Consider the following 20,925-nt stretch of genomic DNA (forward strand, 5'->3'; position numbering starts at 1 on the left):
TCAATTGTACTAATTTATAGATTCCATACAATATTCACATAATTTTACAGATAAAAAACAAATGTTATCTGTTATCTTGCCTTACAATACTAAAGAGAAATACGGCAAATAAGTGGGTTTGCTATTGTGTTGTATGGTACATCATACAAAGCAGGATGTTCTATCATTTAGAAGGACAGTGACAGTGGGCATGTGGAAACTCCACTAGCTCTGACTTTCCCTCAGTTACACATTCATCTGACTTGAAAATACCTTTCCATGTCCCTTGATTATCACAGGGCCAAAGTCTTACCTAACTTCACTGTGGGAGTACTGTAACTCTCGTGTAGTAGTTCATTACCACCTTCTCAATGATAAGTAGGCATAGGCAATAAGTGCTCTGCTGCCTACATTGCATGAATAAATTAAAAATATCTGTGAACTACACTACTAATTTTAACACTTTCCATTTATATCTGTAGCTTGATATTTTAGATTTCAAATTAACATATCATGGCTGCAATTTTCAACTTTGAAACTTTAAATTGGCTGTCCATCTAACAATAGCTATTACATTAGTTAGAACAAACCTTTGCAGAAATTGAAGATCTGATGTGCCTGAAGCTTCAAGCTAAATAATTTGCTGTTCATACTTATTTAGATAACCCATTGATGATCGCTGATAGTTCAGTTAGACCACATTTTGGAAATCAGAAATAAATGCCCAGCTGCTGGAGGAACCACATCAAATTTGTCTGACAACAGACAAACCCAAAATAGAAACCGACACATATTGTTAGTTTCTGTCTGAACTGACAATATCTGTTTGTTCTGTGGATGTGAACCAGTTTTGCATGCTTCACAGCATAACTTGTAATCATGTATTCTAGTGGAATCTATGAGTAGGCATACTTGTGAATTATGAACCAAAAAATGAGAATGAGCATGGAATTCAACTCTGAAGTCAGTTTAACTGACATATAAATTAAATTAATCTAGCCAACATGGACTGTACCTCAGTAACAACTTCACCTTGGCAGTTACTTGGTAATTACTTTTCTGTAATATTATTAGTTTTATTTCTGCCTGGTGATGCTGTACAAAGCATTTGAGGCTCAGCATTTATTGATTTATGTCATGATTCCATTCTCCAGTTTGACATTACAGACTGTGTAGCTTTGCGACATAAATTAAGTTTTTTACAATATACGATGCAGAACTTGCAATGACTTGCTGCAAATGTGATTGTTATGTTTTCTCTTTTAGTCAAAAACATATGTCAATAATTTCTGAGGGGATTCTCCAGGTTTGCCACATTAACATCAGCAGAGGACCATAGAACATAGAACATTACAGCGCAATACAGGCCCTTCAGCCCTGATGTTGTACCGACATTTTATCCTGCCCTAAGATCTATCTGACCCTTCCCTCCCACATAGCCCTCCATTTTTCTGTCATTCATGTGACTACCTAAGAGTCTCTTAAATGTCCCTAATGTATCTGCCCCCACAACCTCTGCCGGCAGTGTGTTCCATGCACCCGCCACTCTCTGTGTAAAAAAACTTACCTTTGACATCCCCCGAATACCTTCTTCCAATCACCTTAAAATTATGCTCCCTCGTGTTAGCCATTTTCACCCTGGGGAAAAGGTCTCTGACTGTCCACTCGATCTATGCCTCTTATCATCTTGTGCACCTCTATCAAGTCGCCTCTGATCCTCCTTCTCTCCAAAGAGAAAAGCCCTAGCTCACTCAACCTATTCTCCTAAAACTGTGGGAATCCTGGGAAGAAGTGGCAACAAAGTTCCAGAGATCCATTTTTTCAGAGTTTCTTCAACAGTGGCAGACTAAGGACTCTCTGTGGAAATTCCACTCCATCATCATTAGCAAACATCAGGCAAAAATCTGTGCACTACAATCTGGTACAGAGGAGCAGTTACAAGCATAATGTTCAAAAGCAGGAAAAGACCATTAAATCTAAATAAATATTTCACGGTTTAGCTCCATTAGCCATTTTTTTGTCATTCATGTCTCTCTCCAGAAATGTTCTTTATCTCTCCACCCTACTAAATCTCTGTATCAGTAGGCTGGCCTGATAACTTATTCTGTAAGTCACTGTAGTTGAGAGTTAGAAAATTTCTGCCTGACTTCCTCATTTTTTTTTACACAGGTTCTAGTGAAACCCATCAAATCACATCAGTTGTTCATTGTTATCATGGCCTAAGAGAAGTGGTCCTCTTCTGGTGGAATAATAGAATTAGTTACAAGGCAACATCTCTGCAGCTTTTCACAAAAAACTATTTCATTAGTACTTTTCACCTGATATACTAACATGCCTGCTGTTAATAAAGAAATGTTCCAATTAAAACAAGAGATTCTCAGATGTCAATTATAAGTATCCATTCACTTTATTTTCCCCCTCATATTTCTAGTTTGGTCCAAACTTAAATGAATTAAATGCCATCTTATTCATTCATGCCCCAATTTCTTCTGAAACTCATGTGTATATACTATATGTGCAGAGTTGCTTCAATTTGAAAAAAACTTAGAGATATGGTCTCTTTCATTACCCACTGTTTCAATCTGATCACCTGTTTGAACCTATCTGTAAAAGTCTATGTGGGTGAGTAGGCCAGAGATTTCAATATTTGGTAGAACATGACAGACTCAAATGCACATTGCCGTGTTCCAAAGCACATTTTTTCAGCCAAGTCCTGTGGTTGATTAGATGTGTCGCAGTTCCACTCCATTGTCAAGCAACCCAACTTCCTTGGTGTAATTGGAGCAAACCAATCAGAGCAATATGGATCTTTCATTTTAGGATTTTGATAGCTAGGATATAGAGTGAAAATTTTTTACACAGCGGCATTGAAGTATTCTCAATTAATGTCTTTTTTCAAAGCAACAAGATCATTTGAAGAGAGGTATTAAGGCCTTCTCATTATTTCAGTGAAAGTAAAACAAAATAATATATGAATAAGGTAATACTGATATAAATCTACCGCGATATTTAAGCTTCTAAGAAGGTTTGGATGGGTGATATTTCTGTGGCAGAATAGCAACTACCAATATAAGAGTCAAATAAACTTCAGGTAGAACAAACTGTTGTGATGTCCAGCTTTACCTTACAATAGCTGGATGTATTAGTTAACTTATGGAAACTTTGACAGGCACTCAACATTATCTGTTTTATCCCTTTGTTTCTGTATTATGTTAAGATGATCTATTGACAGAAGAATGCCCAATATTTTATGCAATTCTGTGTATTTCTATTTGCCACTTTTTTTTTCTCTTTTTAAATTTTTCAGCAGTCCAGCAGTGACCCCATCAGAATCTGGTCTGAGTGATATCTCACCTTTTCAGCATTTTGAAATGAGGAGCAGTCCCTATCAGAATCAAACCTCAGCAAGTGCACCCTCAACACCAGAAATGAGAGGACGTATTCACCATCAAACAGGCAGGTAAGAAGGAATGAGAGAAACGTTAATATATATTTTATCTGGTGAAGGGAATCAGTTCTAATCTAACTAACACTATATGCAAAGATATTCTAAAACTTTTTAAGAGCTACAGAACCCATCTTTGGAATAGATATTAAATGATTTACCAGTAAATCCATTCCCTGCATGTACTAAAGTTCAATAGTGGGAAATGCTTATGTGTGAAATTTGACTCAGTTCTTAATGCCTACAGATTACACTGGGCATGCAATATCAATCTAGCCAGGCTCAAATATTGAATTTAAACCACAACAAAGGACTAGTTACAAAGAGACTTCAAACAAACCATAAAATGGATCATCATCACCACCCATCAATTAGAGGATTAATTTAAAACTTTCGTAACATTTGAATGAAGTACCAATAAAAAGTTCAACATATGAAAACCAAAATGTCCTGAAGCAATCAAACTAATATTCCTTAGTCTGGGAGGTAAAAATGTTCAAAACAAACTTGATCAGCAATGTAGGACGTTATTTGCATTTTAGGTTTAAATTGATATAACCAAAATGATACTATATTCCTGACAGTCATTATGATTTGTTTTGGAAAATAATCTTTTATTATAATTTTTCTTTACAATTTTGTTGTGTTAATCAAAATGAGGGAGTTCAGAGCAAGGAAGAGACTCACAACAATATCAAATACTTCCAGGTCAGACATAGCTGACTAGAATATGATTCTTCTTCTATGTTAAAACCCTGATATAAATAAATCAATTCCTCTCAATTCATGAATGGGATTCTTTATGTTTCCGGTTCCAGCCACTCTAATGGTCCCTCTGATGATGATTGCTAATTTGTGCAAGTTTTTAAAAATTTATAACTTCTTCCACACATTAAACCAGTGATGTCTTGGGACCCATGGATACTTTGTATGTGTCCTATCCTCCCGTAATGTCTGATCTTACAAAAGGCACAAGGTGGCACACAAGTTAAAATTGACCTACAAATGGACCAAAAGGCTTTTTCTTCAACAGCTCTGCAATGATGGAGCTTTGCAAAGGAAAGGTCATGGTTTGAGGGATATGGAGACTGAGACAAAACCTTGTGGGGCTGACAGGTAGGATAGGCCAGGTCACAGATTTTGGCGGTCAGGTCATAGCATTGATGGTAAGGATGGAAGTCCTGTGGAGCAGGGGTTTTGGGACAATGGTTCAGGAACACAACATGATCAGAGGCTGGAATGATAGCAGCACTGAAGGGAGGAGGACTAAGAAAAACTCTGAAAAAAGATTACTTCGGGGAACATTCATGCATTGGACTCAACAACCATGGAGCAGGAAAGGCTGGTCCCTTTTAACCAACACAAATTTGGCTTAAACTGTCTTGATTAGGCCTGCCTCAGTGAATGGTACATGCCATTTTTGGGCCTCAGTGATGCAAATGAAGTTTGAGCAAATATTGCCAAAACATTATATATATGGCTTTTGATGTCACTGTATGTGTCCAGTGCCCTCTGTGTGCCTTAAGTATGTAATGAGAGTCCGACATTCTGGTCCCAGAACTTCTATGTTTTGTTTTTAGTAATTAGGAAATAAAAGGATGTGATGCCTTTTTGAAATTATATTATTCTAAAAGTGTGATAGATGAAGTATAGTGAATAGAAGACATATTAAACTTTCTTGCATATTAGTAGGTAATAAGACAAAAATATATTATTCCAATCAACAATGTATTCAGCAGTCAACAAGATGGGGGAAAAGAAATTCCTGGCTTGAGAGAAGGAGGATCTGGGCAAAAATCATTTGAAGTGGAAAGGAATTATCTGGATTTTCAACCTGTGCATACTTCGGCCCAAGTTTTGCCCTTGGCAAAAAGACCTGCCTTCCACAGTTCCCTAAATCTGCACCAAGACTTTCAGTTCCTAGGGTCATAGAATCATATAGCATGGAAACAGGCCATTCAGCCCATCAGATCAACCTGTCAGCACTCATCTGTATTAATCTTATCTTCCTGCACTCGGCCCATGGCCTTCTATGGGCTGGTGATCTAAGTGGTCATCAAGACACTACTTAAAAGCTGTCAGTGATTCTGCTTCCACCATTCTCTAATTGAAAAAAAATCCCCCTTGGAATCCCTCTAACCCCTTACCCTAAATCGATGTCCTCTAGATTTGTTCATCTATGATAAGGGGAAAAGATTTCTGCCATTTACCTTGTCCATACCCCTCAATTTTCTATACCTCAGTATGTCCCCACTTAAGCTCCTTCAGTCCAGGGAAAATGAACCTAACTTCTCCAGTCTCCCCTCATAACTAAAATGCTTCATCTCAGGTAATAGCCTGGTGAATCTCTTTGGCACCCTCTCCAGCACCATCACATCTTTCCTATTGTGTAGTGATCAGAACTACAGACAGAGTGTCAGCTGAGGTCTGACTAATGTTTTATAAAGTTGAACTATAAGCTCCTTACTCTTGTATTCAATGCCCCTGAACCATTCCTAAACAGCCCAATTAACTGCACTAATTCAGCAGAAAATCTGCTTGCTCAGTATCATTTGGGCCCTGTATGATTCCTAAATCCCACTAGGGCTTCTCATGATCTTCTTCAGCCAGATAATAGTTTGAGATAACTTGCCCCTTGATAAGTCAGGTATTATACTTACTTCAGCCCTGGTCAAATTGCCAAGGTCCTAAGATCTGAAATTTCCTCCTTAAATCTCTCTACATTTATCTCTCTTTTCTTGTTTAAAATACTTCTTAAAATATAACATGCTAACCAATCTTTGATTATCTGCTCTAATATCCCATCATGTGACTTGGTATCCAATTTTTATGTGATAATGCTTATCTGATACATCATGTGGCACTAACAAACTAAAATCCCCATTGAATATAACGTGTTATTTATGATATCTCTGAAGATCCCTTGCTTCCCTCAGTTGGACCAACAGGGCACAACTAATTGTCCTCCAGTGAATCTCCAAGTCTGTGTGTTGCTGGGTAACTTACATCAAAGTTAATATCTCCAGTGAGTGATAACTAGGATACCATGATGTCACCAGTTCTGAGGAAGAGTAGGGTCCCCAGAATTTCATATCACAAAACCCCTTGTAGTATCTGTGAATTGAGCTTCTGAACCCAATTAGTTAGAAGTATTAATTTTAGATGGACAGAAATAAATACTTCATGGAAACAATTCCTGCCAAATCTTGTTGAATGATACAAACATAAATATTTTGGAGTTTTATTAATTACATTTGAGAGTTACTGAGAAATTATGCAAAACTTACAAATAATAAGTATGATAGGTGATGTGCGGTCTGCAGAACAAATGAACAAAAAGCCATACAGCTCCAAGTTTTCTCATAGTTATAATCTGAAATGGTCATGTGTTCTAATCATGTGAGCTATGTCAACATTATCATGTATATCTACTACCACTTGTAGCTTGGGGCTACAGCAATTAAGCCACTTCTACAGACCACAAATTAGCAATTTATTCTCAATTATTCCTTAATTTGTAGTTAATACTTTAATATTTTGTATTCATAGATAGCTGATAGCTGACTGGCTGGAGTATTTAACTCAGGTCAATATTAAGTTAATAACTTAACCTATTTTGCCTTGTTTGATGCCAAACAGATATGTGGATGTGAGCCCTTTTCCAGCAACTCCTGATCAAAGAGGTCGCACCTTGCATCCCCAGAGAAGAACGACAAATTATACTGTTATTGTGCCAGATTATCGTGCTGCTGGAAATAAAGCCAATGAGAGTTTACACATGAGGCCCTATTCTTTGAGTGGATGTGCCAGCACAGAGCCTAACAGCTCTGGAACCTCAACTCCAACGTATATTCCACCACCTCTTAAATATAATGCAGCAGCACCCAGACATTGGCAAGTATACAACTTGCCTGCAAACATCGAAACACCTGCCTTACCAGTTAATGGATTTTACCAGTGTAACCCAAACCAGCCTTTCTCACATTATAGAGCAATTGAGCACACAGAGGGAAATGCAGCGGGTCCTATGTGGGAAAATCACCCAAGTCGCCAATATAGTGCTGTGCAATACTTCAACCCTCCACTGTACAGAGACTGCCAATACAGTGATGAGAAAAATTCACTGACAGTGCAGCGAATTACTCCATCTCACTGCAGGATCGTACGGACTCCCTCACTAAAAGAATACCCTAACAGAAGCTTGCTAAGGGATGTTGTATCAGAAGAGCTACAATCATGGCATGAGAGAGCCAGGCAGAGAAATGGACGGCCTCACTCTCTGGACAGACAGGGTGCCTTCCGTGGTCCACGTACACAGAGCAGGAGTCGAGAACAGTACATGCGTTGGCCAGCACTCCCCTTGCAGGTGAGATCATCCAAAGACATTTTCAAAGTACAGAGTAGATCTGGTAAATGAATGAAAAAAAAATAGATAAAGCCAAATATAACATAAGCAAAATTAAATAATGAGTTCACACAAAGTAGAATTTTTAGTTTACACCAGTGCTGATTGCTTCTGAAAATGACATAACACTTTGTGGAAGTTAACCAAATATTTCATGACTACTTTGAACTGAACTAGGCAGAGTATAGATCCACAGAGTTGCTTTGTCGATTTTTGTGGTCTGTGATCTTTCCTGGCTGTTGGATGCTCCCTGTCTAAAATTTGAATATCTTGCTCTGGATCAAAGAAGATTTTGAGATAAGTTTAGAGCCAAAAGGCAGACATAGTGAAATATCTAAGTTCTTAAACTGTTTTAACCTATAGATGGTACTTTCCCACTGTGGAAGCTAGACTCCTGAAATAAAAATAGAAAATGATTGAAATACTCAGCAGGACATCAGTGGAAAGGGAAGCAATATTTCGGATTGAAGAACTTTATCATTTTTGCAACATTTTGGAGATGAATAGATTTTGAGCTACTGAGAAAAGGGGAAAGGAAAATAGAACACAAACCAGAATGTTTCTGATATAGTCACAAGTAGGTAGAGTAACAAAGCAATGACAGAGCAAGGTGACAGAGGTGGTAGTGGAGCATAAGATTGGTGTAGACAAGCTATAAATTTGAAAAGCAGAACTATTATCTGAAATTACCCAAGGGAATTAATATGGATGTTGAAAATTTCAGGAAAAAAAACTGAACATATTTGAAGTGTTCATTATCTGTAATTGTTGAACTCAGTGTTGAATCCAGAAGACTGTAATATTCCTAATAGGATGATGAGTTGCTGTTCCTTCAGCTTACATTACACTTCATTCACAAACTCATATTATCCAGTCAGCTAGGTTATACAGTCAATAAGGAGTGAGACCTGAAAATCAATCAAAATTATTAGTCCTTTTCATATCATCTAACTGTATAGAAATCGATTATTGTTACATGTTCAGGATTTTCTTTGCAATGGTGACAAATTACAGCAAATCACAGATTATGTATTATCAGAGAAATTCACCATGGTTGATGAATAACTAATTTTTAATAATTTTCTTCCCTCCTCTTCTGAAAGAAGGATAAATGTTATGTGTTGGTGCTTCCAACAGGGAGCTCAATAGGAAAAAACAATAACATAGAACAGTGCAGTACAAGAACAGGCCCTTTGGCCCACAATGTCTGTGCTGATCATGATGCCAATCCAAACTAATCTAATCTACATGCACATAGTGAATTACCTGTTATAGTATCCCTGTCCCAAAGCATTTCTGACGTAAAAGCTGTATTTGTCACTACAAATGTGGCAGCAAATCGAATGAAGCAAGTTGCCACAAAAAGAAATTAGATAAACAATCAATCAGCAATAATCTGTTTGGATGAGGTTGACAAATGAATAAATAGTGGCCAGGGGACTTGGAAGATGGGAGAAGACAGTGGTAGAAAGAACTTGCATAATTATCTTTGAATAATGTTCTGAGTTATCAGCTTCCATCCATCTTAAAGGGCAGCATCCAAAAAAAGCAGCTGGAACGACACAGCACCCACTTAGTGTTCCTCCGGTTTACATGTTCAAGTGTCTAGGTAAGACACCTGGCTGAAAGGAGAGACTGTGACTACATGGTTGAAGCTGACATCTAGAATGGGAGAGTAACATTGGGCCAGATCATTCTGGACCCAGCCACGAGCTGGGCTTGCCACACTAGATCTTCACATCCACTTTCATTCTACAGATGCAGAGGGCCAGATGAGCTGACCCTTTGGAGTGGACAGGTGTCTGGCAGGTAGAGCAGGCACTAAGCAAACAGACTTCAGTCATCATTTTCTGAGACCCTACCTCTGGAAAACCTTGTTAGTATTTACCTCTTGTTTGCTGTCAAAGGCATTATAGAAGTGCTTAAGTGCCCCTGTAAGTCATAGAATTAAAAAAATGCATTCAAATAAATGTCATATTTAAAGAAACAAAAAATAATTACAAAGATATTAAATCTACAAAAATAAATGCACAGGGACATTAAAATGACAACAAATAATTGATGAATGAAGCACTTAATTGCACTTTTTTTTCGCAAGGTTTGTGACACCATTCAAATGAAAGGGGTCACTGCTCATTTGCCAGCATTCCCTAGCGTGAAGCCAAAGGCCAAGTGCAAAACACAACGGGAGAACACTTTCCTCAAATGCCACAGCTAGACTCAATGATGAGTCCAACAGTGGAACGGACAATTATATGTACCAACGTCCAACTCCAACCACTTTCATCTTTCTCTGCACCTGCAGATATCCAAGGCATGTTGATGCATGGCATGGGAATTCCAGAACCACCAACTTTCAGTAGTACAATCCAGGCCGCCTTTATATCCCTTAGAAATACATATCCAAGCCTAATTCAGTGGAGACTGGTTTCCTATTCCTTTCCAGCTAACCTGTAAAGAAGCTGTTTGGGGATGATGGAGAGAAGAATATTTATTTCCTTCTTTACATCATTATATTTCTGCTCATTTTTAATATATTGAAAAGATAACAAATACACAAAAGCATAGAAAATTGCTGAAGCACTGCTACTCTTGTAATTTTTAGGATCCCTGTACTCTTTTTAGTTCTTGACCTCTCTGACACAATTATAAAATTGGTCATAATTTAAAATAAACACACCAAAGATTATTGTAAGTATCTTTAAGTAGCAACTCACTGAGTTTTGATCTTAAAATAACTTTGTCACATATTGCTATCTTCTCAGAGAACTAGTTTTCATAAATCATATTGACAAATTATGCCTGACCAATTGATTACAAGGTGAAAGCATAAGATGCAACTGAAATTGAAAGCAGTTATTTTCCATCTCCAAGTTCAATGCAAAGATCTTCAGAGAAATATTTATTGCATATTTATTCGATTTGTTTACAGAATTTTACACATTATTGCAGTTCCAGCTTGAAACCTGCAATTGAACAATTCCTATTTAATCCAAGTAGAAAGTCTATTTTGTGTTCAGGCAAGTTAATATTAGATTAGACTGTCATCTCTTCTCAATTCATGTGGGTTTTGTTACATGCTTAAACATTGCTGTGTTGCTTAGCTGCCTAAACAGGTAGAAGACAAAGCATGTCAGGACATATACTCATCCCAATGAAATTAGAAGTCAAGCAAATGTACCTCCACCATTTCTGGAATTTTCCACAGTGGTCATATTACTTCCCATTATGTTGATTGTCACAAATGTAACTAGATCAGTCTTTCTTGAATCAAATGGTATAAAGGTCTCAGCCTGCAAGGCATCACAGGAACCAGTACATCAAATGCATCTGTAGTTGTCGAGAGATTACTGAAACAAACAAGATTTTACAGGGATTATATAAACATTGCTGGGACAGGTACTAGGGAGTGACAATTAGCCTCATTTTCCAGGGGAATGGATGGGAAATCAGTTGTGCATTCAACTCTGGAATGTTGACAATTGAGCCTTATGTGTGTATGAAGATATGACTGCAAAGAGGAATGAGCTTGGCAATGATTCAAGTTTGAAAAAGGCTCCCAATGCTCAGTGACCAGGCTCACAGAGGTCACATAAACAAGGTACTGAGGAGTAGGGGTGGGAGAGAGGGAGGTGGTGAGGCAGTCAGACCAAAATGAATTCATACTTCAGTCACTGATAGGAAAAAAATCTTCAAAGAAAACATTCAGATTTAGAAGACCTCAAAGCTTTGATTTTATGACTAACGATATGAACAGTGCCAACATGCATAATGAAGGAGTGTAGCTTTACTCCAGATAAGGGGACTTGTCTCGCGATAACGTGTTCAATAAAAATATCAGCACAAACCATTTTTACACTCCAAAGGCCACATTACAATTCAAGGGTCATTTGAGTTCATCTTTGTTTAGTGGCCACTGTTTAGGCAAGCAACTAATAAGGTTGAACACCACCATGATTTCTAATCTTCTTTCATTTCAAAATCCTTTTTTTGACTTTAAAATCTTTCCACAACCTGCCTTGGAGATCTTCTCCAGGTGTGTATTCTTGCAAACACTCACTGTTTCTCAGACTACAAGTATCTCCTTGTTCCCCAATCCACCTTTGATGATTTTGCTTTCAGTACTGTGGCCTTCTCCTTTTATCAATCTCCCTGCAGCTGGTTTCAAAAGCCTCCAAAAGAGTCCCTACTCTTTGACCGTGCCCTCTTTCCCACCCAAATTTTTCTATTTGTTTTTAACCTTGTCTTAGCTGCTCTGTTTTCAATCGGTCCTGTAAAGCTCTATTTGCTATGGTCCAGTACCTGAGAAATTTAGGTGGCATACTTGTACATGCAAATGTATGCTTTTGGAGGTTTCTATCATGGTCACAAAAACAATAAGAGCTATGCCACAAAATTGATTTTTATTTTGAATCTAACTTTAATGCTTGGAATCATGAATAACATCAGCAAAATGACTTCAGCTGTAAGTACAATGTTCTGATTGACCAGTCAGATGGAGGTCAACTAATGAGAAGATATTGCATGTTAAGTTAGAGTAAATTTACTTCATTTTAGAAAGTTGTTTCACTTATGTTAATGTAACTGAACTTGAAGAGCTCACCTTCCTTCCAAGTTTTTAAGTGTATTTACACCCCCGTGCTATGTGTGACAATGCACTTTTTCTTGGTAGATTATTATCCAACTGATAAACGATCCTACAATGCAGAATTTCTCCGTAATTTTGAAAATATTATAAAACCTTCTGATCTAAATATTGATCACTCAGTAAGTTAATCATCAACAATTTTGGACTTAGATTAGAGCACCTTTGTTTCATTAACATTGTGCAATAAATGGTCTTGGATCTATTTTTTCGATCTAGCTTGTCATTGCAGAACAAAATCTATATGGTATCAATGATAATGTACTTGGACTGTCCTTGACTACAGAAGAATCATTTGCTGAGAAATTACATTGCATGACAGTTTTGTCAGCAAAATGCAATTGAAATTCAGTTTTCAATCAGAGTGAAATGCAATAATGACTGTTTCCAAATCATAAGCATCATGTTAGAAATCCAACTGGATACTTCCTGGCATGAATCATGCTTTCACCCTTCCCAATTTTTGCAACAGGATTCTGTAGGATGATATCATTCCCCATGCAACTCTCCTTTTGAAGCATTGCAGGAGCACAGACCACTTTGTCTTTGGGAATATCTTGAACTGAACACTGCCAGGGCAACTAGGTATTCGCAATACTAGATTGGGACTCCTGTACATTTGTGCTTCCCTTAACTCTTGATTCTTACTGCACTGAACCAAGCACCCAAACAGCCTCTGATGTTGCTCCCAGATCCCCAGCCCCACCATTTCCCTCGACCTCCCTATCTTCCCAAACACCTGAGGTCCCTTCAAACCCCTGATTCTCTGAAACCCATCTGACTGATCCTCCTGACCCAGCAAAACCCTGACCCCTGATGGACAAAACTGTTGTCCAATCATAATCTCTCCCATTTACAGGATCACTGTCCTTGAACCCAACTCCAGGTCTAATCACTTTAGATTTCTCCACCAGCACTGTGAAATCTAAACCTCCATGTATTCTAAACTTAACCTATCCCTATTTAAGACACCGGTCTTAAACACTATCCCCTCGCCTGGTGACTACAGGCCTTGAGTGTTCTTCCCTCCACTTTCTAACCACAGTCAGATCCTGATTATTTGTTCCCCTTCCCACTCAACCACAGCACACATTGTCATTCCACCCCACCCCAATTGGACTTACAGCTGCAAGCATTCCCTCCCTCACCCCACTGAACCAGGTATTAACAAATTTCCCACAATCAAAATAGTCATTAGTCACTGCTACAATATAAGTCTGGTGCACTCATTTGGGTTCTCCAGAATTTCAAGGTCGATATGGTTCAAAGCAATGCAAGCCAATGATGCTGTCATTCACTCTATACAGCAATCCATTTGCAACAATAATCAGGTAACACAACTAATGGTTGACCTCCAGGTTTTTTGCCAGGAGCAATAAACTGATGCACCTGCTAATCAGCCTAAATCAATTCAAAAAGTCCATGCAGAATTCCAACAGTGAAGCATTAAACCACACTTCTTCCATTTAGGGAACTAATCAAGGCTGATTTCACATTAAATTCCTTTTGAAAAGGTACATGTTTAATGGTAGAGCCAATCATTTTGTTTTACCCAGTGCCGCCCCTGCCTGCATTAGCTTCTAACAAAACTGATATGCCTTATAATGCATCTCTGTTGAAATTCTGCATGGACCTTTTGAACTCTTGAAGACTAATCTGCAGCTGCAGCAGTTTATTACCAGTAAATATCTTACCGAATTTTTATTAGTTAAATGTGTGCTCACAGCATTTTGCAGATAATAACTTTTGTTATTTGTCCTCGTCTCAACCACATCCTGTTGTTGTGCCCACTGCAACAGATGAGATGTATGAGAGCCAGGTTAGAGGGTACTGTAACTTAGAAGGAAAAAACACTTGTTCAAGTATCTTGCATTGTGTGGCAGTAACTAAAGGCAGACTAGAAAGATTTAGGGTCACAGTTAACTCAGCACTTAACCTGTGAAACTGGCATTTTCCAAATTAATCAAATAGAATATTCCTAATCAATGTGTAACAAGAAGACTTTATAGGTCTGATTTTCTGATAGGAAGCTTCATCTAGAACAGTACTTAATGGAAAATCATATCCTGCAATACTAGTGCCTATAAATTCATGAGTCAAGTTTGACTGGATTTTAATTATGCACTGTCAGCAAAAGCATGGATTTGTAACATTAGCATTTTAAACCAGAGATCTGATATTAAAACTGTGCAATGTTCCTTCAGTGGTGAGTTAGAATTTAGTCATCAGGGCACAAAGGTGTTTGGGTGGAGGGTAGGATTTTCACATTCCACACCAATTGGGCTCAAATTGAGTTGAGCTGCCACATTGTCTGCCTCAAACCAATGTTAAAACTTCAACTGTTATCGGCAATGGGACTCATGTGAATGCAGCCAGTGAGCTCTGGGTGTTAACCACTGCAATTTGCTGATCGGGGCAGATGTGTCTAGATTGGAGGCTAGATGCACAAGCTGTAGTTTGGGTCTGTGATGGAGAGGAGAAGTCAAACCCAGAACTGCATGAGTATGTTCCTGTAGCAGGGCATTGTATTGTAGGGAAGTTAGGAGAACCCCATTCTAATAGGTTACCCCACACTAATAACTGGGAAAAGTGGAATATTTTTAAGGATCATTGGATAAGTGCCTTGTATAATTGGGAAGTATTTGCGTATTTAAATTGTTTACTGCCCAAAACAGGCAATTGCACTCTGTCCATCTGAAAATTTTTAAAAATTGTGTTGGCTACCTTTAAGTATCCCTTGAACAATTGAAGTTCCCATAGGGTAGTATAGTGGTGCAGTGATTAATGCTGCAGCCTCACAGTTCCACACACCTAGATTCAATCCAGACCTCATGTGCTGCCTTTGTAAAGTTTGCACATTCTTTATTGAGTCCTATGACCCAAAGATGTGCTGTAGGTAAATTGGCAACTAAAAATTACCCCTTGACTCCAGTGACAAAAGAATGAAAGAACAGTCGATGGGCATGCAAGAGATAATAAGTTGCAGGTGTACAGGAAAATAAGGAGAGGGGGAATGGGATTGATAGGTTTGCTCTGATGGGAACTGGTATGCCCCATTGGGTTGAATAGCCTTCTTCGGTGTTGTAATAACTAAATAAGGTTCCCATTTGATTTTCCCAGTGCCACTCATTTTCCAAGTGAAGAGTGAGCAGGTGGTATTTGGCAAATCATCCCCAGGGAATCCCTCCCACTAGACAAGAACCACAAGCCAGAGCCAAGGCAAAGGCCGACAGCATTGTTAAATTCTGTAGAGGAGGTGGAGATCAGAAGGGAATTTTACAAGAAATATGATATTGAATGGATCCACTGGAACTACACTCCAAAGTAAAACAATAGGAGCAGATTAAAACTTGATGGGAAATTTGTAAGAATGATTCCAGGAATGAAGAATCTCGATTACAAAGTTGGACTGAGAAGCTGTTGTTGTTGTCGCTGGAGCAAAGGGGACTGAATGGAGGTTGTAGAGTGTTCAGGATCGTAAAAGGTTTATGTAGGGTAAACAGAAAGAAACTGTTCTTATTAATGAATAGTACAAGGCCTGGGGACAGGAATTTAAAACAATGGACAGAAGAGGCATGCAGTTGTGTATGAAGAGGCATGCAGCACATGAGGTCTGTATTGAATCTAGGTGTGTGGAACTGTAAGGTTGCAGCATTAATCACTGCACCACTATACCATTAAGCATACAGAATGGTTGTGATCTTAAACACAATTCTGGGAGGGTGGTAGAAGCAGAGTCAATCAGGGCTTTCAAAGGCAATTGGTTTGGCATATGAAGAAAAATCAGTTTAAGAAGTACAGAGCAAGAATTGAGGAATGGATCTGCCAGGTCTGCTCCACAATGAGCCAGTAAGGATTCCATGGACTAAATGGCCTCCTTGTATGCCATAACAATTAAAAGGAATATGCAGATTAGAACTGGGGATTACAGAAAGAAAAAGCTTCATTTTGACAGAGTATTCTCATTACAGAACACTCTACCCTTCTGAACCACTTCATCTCAAAGCCACTTTTACAATATATAAACCATGAAATGAACTGAAACTATGGAGTGGGATTTACTGTAACTTCTTTACAATAAAGGAGACATCATTAATCTATAATTTTGTTCTTGGTTTTACAGAGACACATGCCGCATTGGGTCAGAGACCGAGCACAGAATCAGTGGTACATGACAGAAGAATCAGAGGTAGCAAGCCAATTCTAAAGCTGGAATTTTGCAGGTTGAAATTCCTGATCATCATAATAAGCCAGGTTGTCCATAATAATAACTGGAACAATTGCGCTTCTTGGTGAAGAATCAACATGTAACCACATTCGTCCAAAATTGCATTTCTACACATTATTGTTTCAGTGATTAAACTTTCATTTCTGGTTTCTGGACTAAAAGTCTAGATTGCAACTGGGCCTTATTCTAAATATTAACATTCACAATTATTTAAATGGCATATTTTTTCCTCCTCTGGAATAGTGTTTCTGTTAATCCTTTATAGTGGTATTGCATTCCTGGTGCTAACTGTGCGGAGTTCTGGTATATTCAGCAGATCGAAGGTGGCACCTATCAGCACATATTTTGTAATTCAGTCTCAGTACATGTTAATGCTTCTTAATGATTGTTCTTATTTATGGTTTTCTTTGTTATCTTATTTACAGAAGTTTGAAGCTAATGAGTGACACAGTTCTTTCATAAAGTTACTGTTCATTTTAAAAAGCAAAATATATTAAAATAATAGTGATGTGTTTTATAGACAGTAATGCAAATAAGTTTAATAGAAAATTGACCCATACAATATTACCAGAAAGTTTACAGTGTCAAAACTGCTATAAATTTATAATTTCACCGCAGAAAACAATATCCCGTCAAGAGCCTTGCAGAGTGAGACAACTTATGTTTTACTGAAAAACTCACAATAGGATTTACACTAAGTCTTTTCACTGCTCTCAGTTGAAAATATTCTTGCTCTGAAGTCAAGGGACAGATTTGATTTCCCTTTATTTTTTTGGGCAGCAATGAAGTAAAAAATGGAATCCAAACTGTAACAGTCAGGTTTAGTCAGTACAGCCAAACTTAATCAGTGAGGAATCAGGAGAGGTTAATGTCTGCTAAAGCTACTGAGAATTCTGTCATTGTGCATTGAAACCTTTTGTACAGCCTACAAAACCATCCTCCAACAAACTAAAGTTCAAGTTTTTATTATATACTGGGAAAATTAGACTCTGCATTAAAAGATCAATTATTTATTTGTAACTTTAAGAACTAATATAAACCCAAGAATTGAGAGAGAATTTTCAAAATCTCATTCCCTTGGGGAAAGAAAGAATTTCTTTTGGAATTTATTGTACTTAAAGTGACACTGTTGATAGAAATTTTAACCGGCGTATTAAAAACTTGGATTCATATGGAATCTTGAACAACACTCAAAGTGGCTCGTTGAGGCAATATGATGAAATAGACACAAACCCAAGGAGAAAGTATCAGGAAGCTGTCCATAAGTTTAGTCAAAAACATGGATTTTAAGTGTTTTAATTAAAGGGAGGAGAAAGATTGATGGAGGGATTAGGGGTGAAATTACAAAATATGGTAGCCAGGCAATTGAAGACAAAGCTATCAATGGTGAATGAAAGGAAGCAATTGGGGGTGGAAAGGCAAAAATAAAATGAAGTTGGGAAGGTTATTAGTATGGGTGGAGGAGATTACAGATAGAGAGAAGGGTAAAGATGAGGCTTTGAAATTTGGGAGTGGATCAGAGGTGAATTAAATCAGTATAAGCCTGGGGAAAGTACCATTAAGCAAGTCAACAAAATCAGTGCAAATGGGCTCAATTTCCAATTTTAGCGATATGACCATAACCAATAAGAAAGTTACTTTCATCCTGGAATGAATAAAGTTAAAGAAAATTACATCTCCTCTGCCATCATTTTTTACAAGGTTATCTGCAATTTCAAAAAAGTTTTCTTGGGTGACTAAAATACATTAATTTTCATTCATGTTTGATGGTGGCAGTATTTTCCTTTATCTCATATTTTCAGGGATCCCAACTCCGTTTACAACTAAGAGATTGGATTATACAGTGTCTGCAGGGTGCTACTATTGCTGTTAGTGAGGAATGTTTAGAAGCTTGCTGAAGTGGTAAACAGTACTTAAGTTAGAATCGAGCCTGGTTGGAACACAGCACAGAGTTTAGTTTGAATACAGAACTCCAGATGAAAAGAGTTTTATTATTCTTTTCAGTTTTCACATCTTGCATTTCTTCCCAGAGATAAAGTGTCTTGACAGAATATGGCTTCTCAGTCCAGAGGGGGTCCCTCCAGCACTCCACCAAGTGCCTGTTTTTCATATGATCTCTACTGGTTCCATTCCATTTTCAAATGCTATTTACTTTAGTAGATCCCAGCAATGGTCAGGGGCAAGAACTCTGCCAATTCTCCCCAGCTTGAGGAGACTCAGGTCTATTGTGAACCCCTGCTTGGTGCAGGCAGGATCAAACCTGGTGCAGCTTGCTGTGTGTTGCATAACATGTAACCTACTGAAAAATTATTTGACTTCAATACATAAATGATTGTTTTAACTATCTAGGATGGCTATTTTAAAAAAAATATACTGTATAAGCAATATTAAATACTTCAAATTTATCCAGAAATTAACAATGTCAGTTGTGTTATTTTTGTACAAAAATATTTTGAAATATGGAAGTTATTTCTTATGTAGTTTGGGTCAGCTGGCTGTAATAAACATTTTTCTATTAACATACAAGTAAATATCTATAGATCATCGCAACATAGGCTGGTAAGTTATGATAACGCTTTGAAACTCTTCCACACTAGGAAAGGCCCATTAATGCTGATGCGCCAGTTTTGTGTGTGGAGCCCTGAGAAACAAATTCTATCACACATGATGCTCAGTCAAAGAATAGACAACACATGTGTGAAGATGCACAAAGGTCCTTTCTCTTCCAATGTGGAGCTGGTGGAGGAATTCTGATTAAACAGGAAGTGAGCAGAGAGAAGACTGAGGAGTGATTGGTAGGATTGATCCTTGATTCATTAGTGGGATTGGAGGGAGGAAGATAGAGGATGGACAGGCACTTTAATAGCCAAGGTATAGAAGGATATGGATCTACTGCGGGCAAATGGGATTAGATGGGCAAAAATGTCAACATGGATGTGGTGGGCTGAAGGGCCCTTTTCTGCACTGTCCAGCTCCAGAACTTGCATTGAGACTGGAGCATCATGGAGTGGAGTTGGGATATGTTAGTGATTTAAAAGCTGGCGGAGATGGGTACCACACCAAGAATGGGAAACCAAAAAACATGGGTTTATGAAAGGTTATGAACTGGGAGGAAAAACAAGCACCAAAGAACATCATAACAATGAATCTCCCTACGAGCTGACATACACACTGAACTCCATGGCATCAGATCAAGTGGAACAGATAACCCCCCCATTCCCTGACCTTTAATTAATAACAAAGTTAGCTCAACTCTCTGGTTAAGAACTTATAAGATGGACACTGTATGTCCATTTGGCACTACTGTGCTAGTCCATCAGACTTCATATGATCTATGCAGAGGAACCGGACCGAATTTGCAGGTGCACGTTATGTGTACAGAAAAGACCCAATCACATTTAGTGATCGGATTTGAGGTAGGATTCATTTGGATAGCGCACGAAAGATTATGTTACATGATAATGTTGCTTCTCTCAGCATGCTTTGAGATAGGGGAGTACTAACCTACTGAACACATTTTCTAAGTAAATCTCGAGATTTATTTCTATAAAGTTGCTGTTTTTATAAGGATGTTTTATCATTAGACTGGGAATTATAGGTGTGCAGTACAGAATTAAAATGTATCATTGAGGGTGTGATGGTTGCAGTGTATGTAAATATGTTTATGATGTCATTGATGGCATCACTGTCATGCGGGCTTTGCCAAACACAGTTACCAGCTTCAAGAAGACATTAAATAAATTGCCACATCTTGATTAAGCTCCTGAGTCCTCATCTATATTCTAGAGCACTTTTACAATGAAAGTGTATGAAGACTCCTGCAGAATGCAGAGTGCATGAAGTGAAACAATCCTGGGGGACACTGTACAATCATATTAGTTAGGTGTGTGGAAACTAAAAGCCACAGTGGGACAAAGGATTTGAGGGTCTATACAGACAAATCACTGAAAACTAGAACAAGTACAGAGTATAATCAAAAATGGTAGATGGTACATTGGCCATTATTTCAGAAACCTTGTAAGAAACATAAAAGCAAATAATATTCCAGTTGTGCAGAGTCTTTGCCATCTGGATTATGGCATTTAATCTTTGGCACTGAACCTCAGGAAAAACACTCTGACTTATAAGATGCTACAGCACCATTTTGGCCGGATGATTCAGAGAATAAAGAGTAAAATTATGAGGACAAGACATGTACATTTGGTTTACATTTCCAACAATGT

The 20,925-nt window shown here is 38.0% G+C and overlaps 1 protein-coding gene across 3 annotated transcripts in view; it reads left to right on the top strand.

Annotated features, from left to right (window-relative positions):
- Positions 1–20,538, top strand: part of LOC127581002 (innate immunity activator protein-like) — a 60,374-nt gene extending 39,836 nt beyond the window's left edge. The window contains exons 8-10 of one of the 3 annotated variants that reach the window (XM_052035055.1): positions 3,287–3,439; positions 7,583–7,790; positions 16,598–20,538. In XM_052035055.1, coding sequence (XP_051891015.1) covers positions 3,287–3,439; positions 7,583–7,790; positions 16,598–16,681 — 445 coding nt within the window. In that variant the 3' untranslated portion in view covers positions 16,682–20,538. Of the gene's footprint in view, positions 1–3,286; positions 3,440–7,063; positions 7,791–16,597 lie in introns of all 3 variants that reach the window. The other 2 variants (XM_052035053.1, XM_052035054.1) reach the window with 2 other exon arrangements.
- Positions 20,539–20,925: the final 387 nt, after the last annotated feature.

The sequence above is a fragment of the Pristis pectinata genome, chromosome 20 (genome assembly GCF_009764475.1).
Source record: "Pristis pectinata isolate sPriPec2 chromosome 20, sPriPec2.1.pri, whole genome shotgun sequence".
NCBI classification, from domain to species: domain Eukaryota; kingdom Metazoa; phylum Chordata; class Chondrichthyes; order Rhinopristiformes; family Pristidae; genus Pristis; species Pristis pectinata.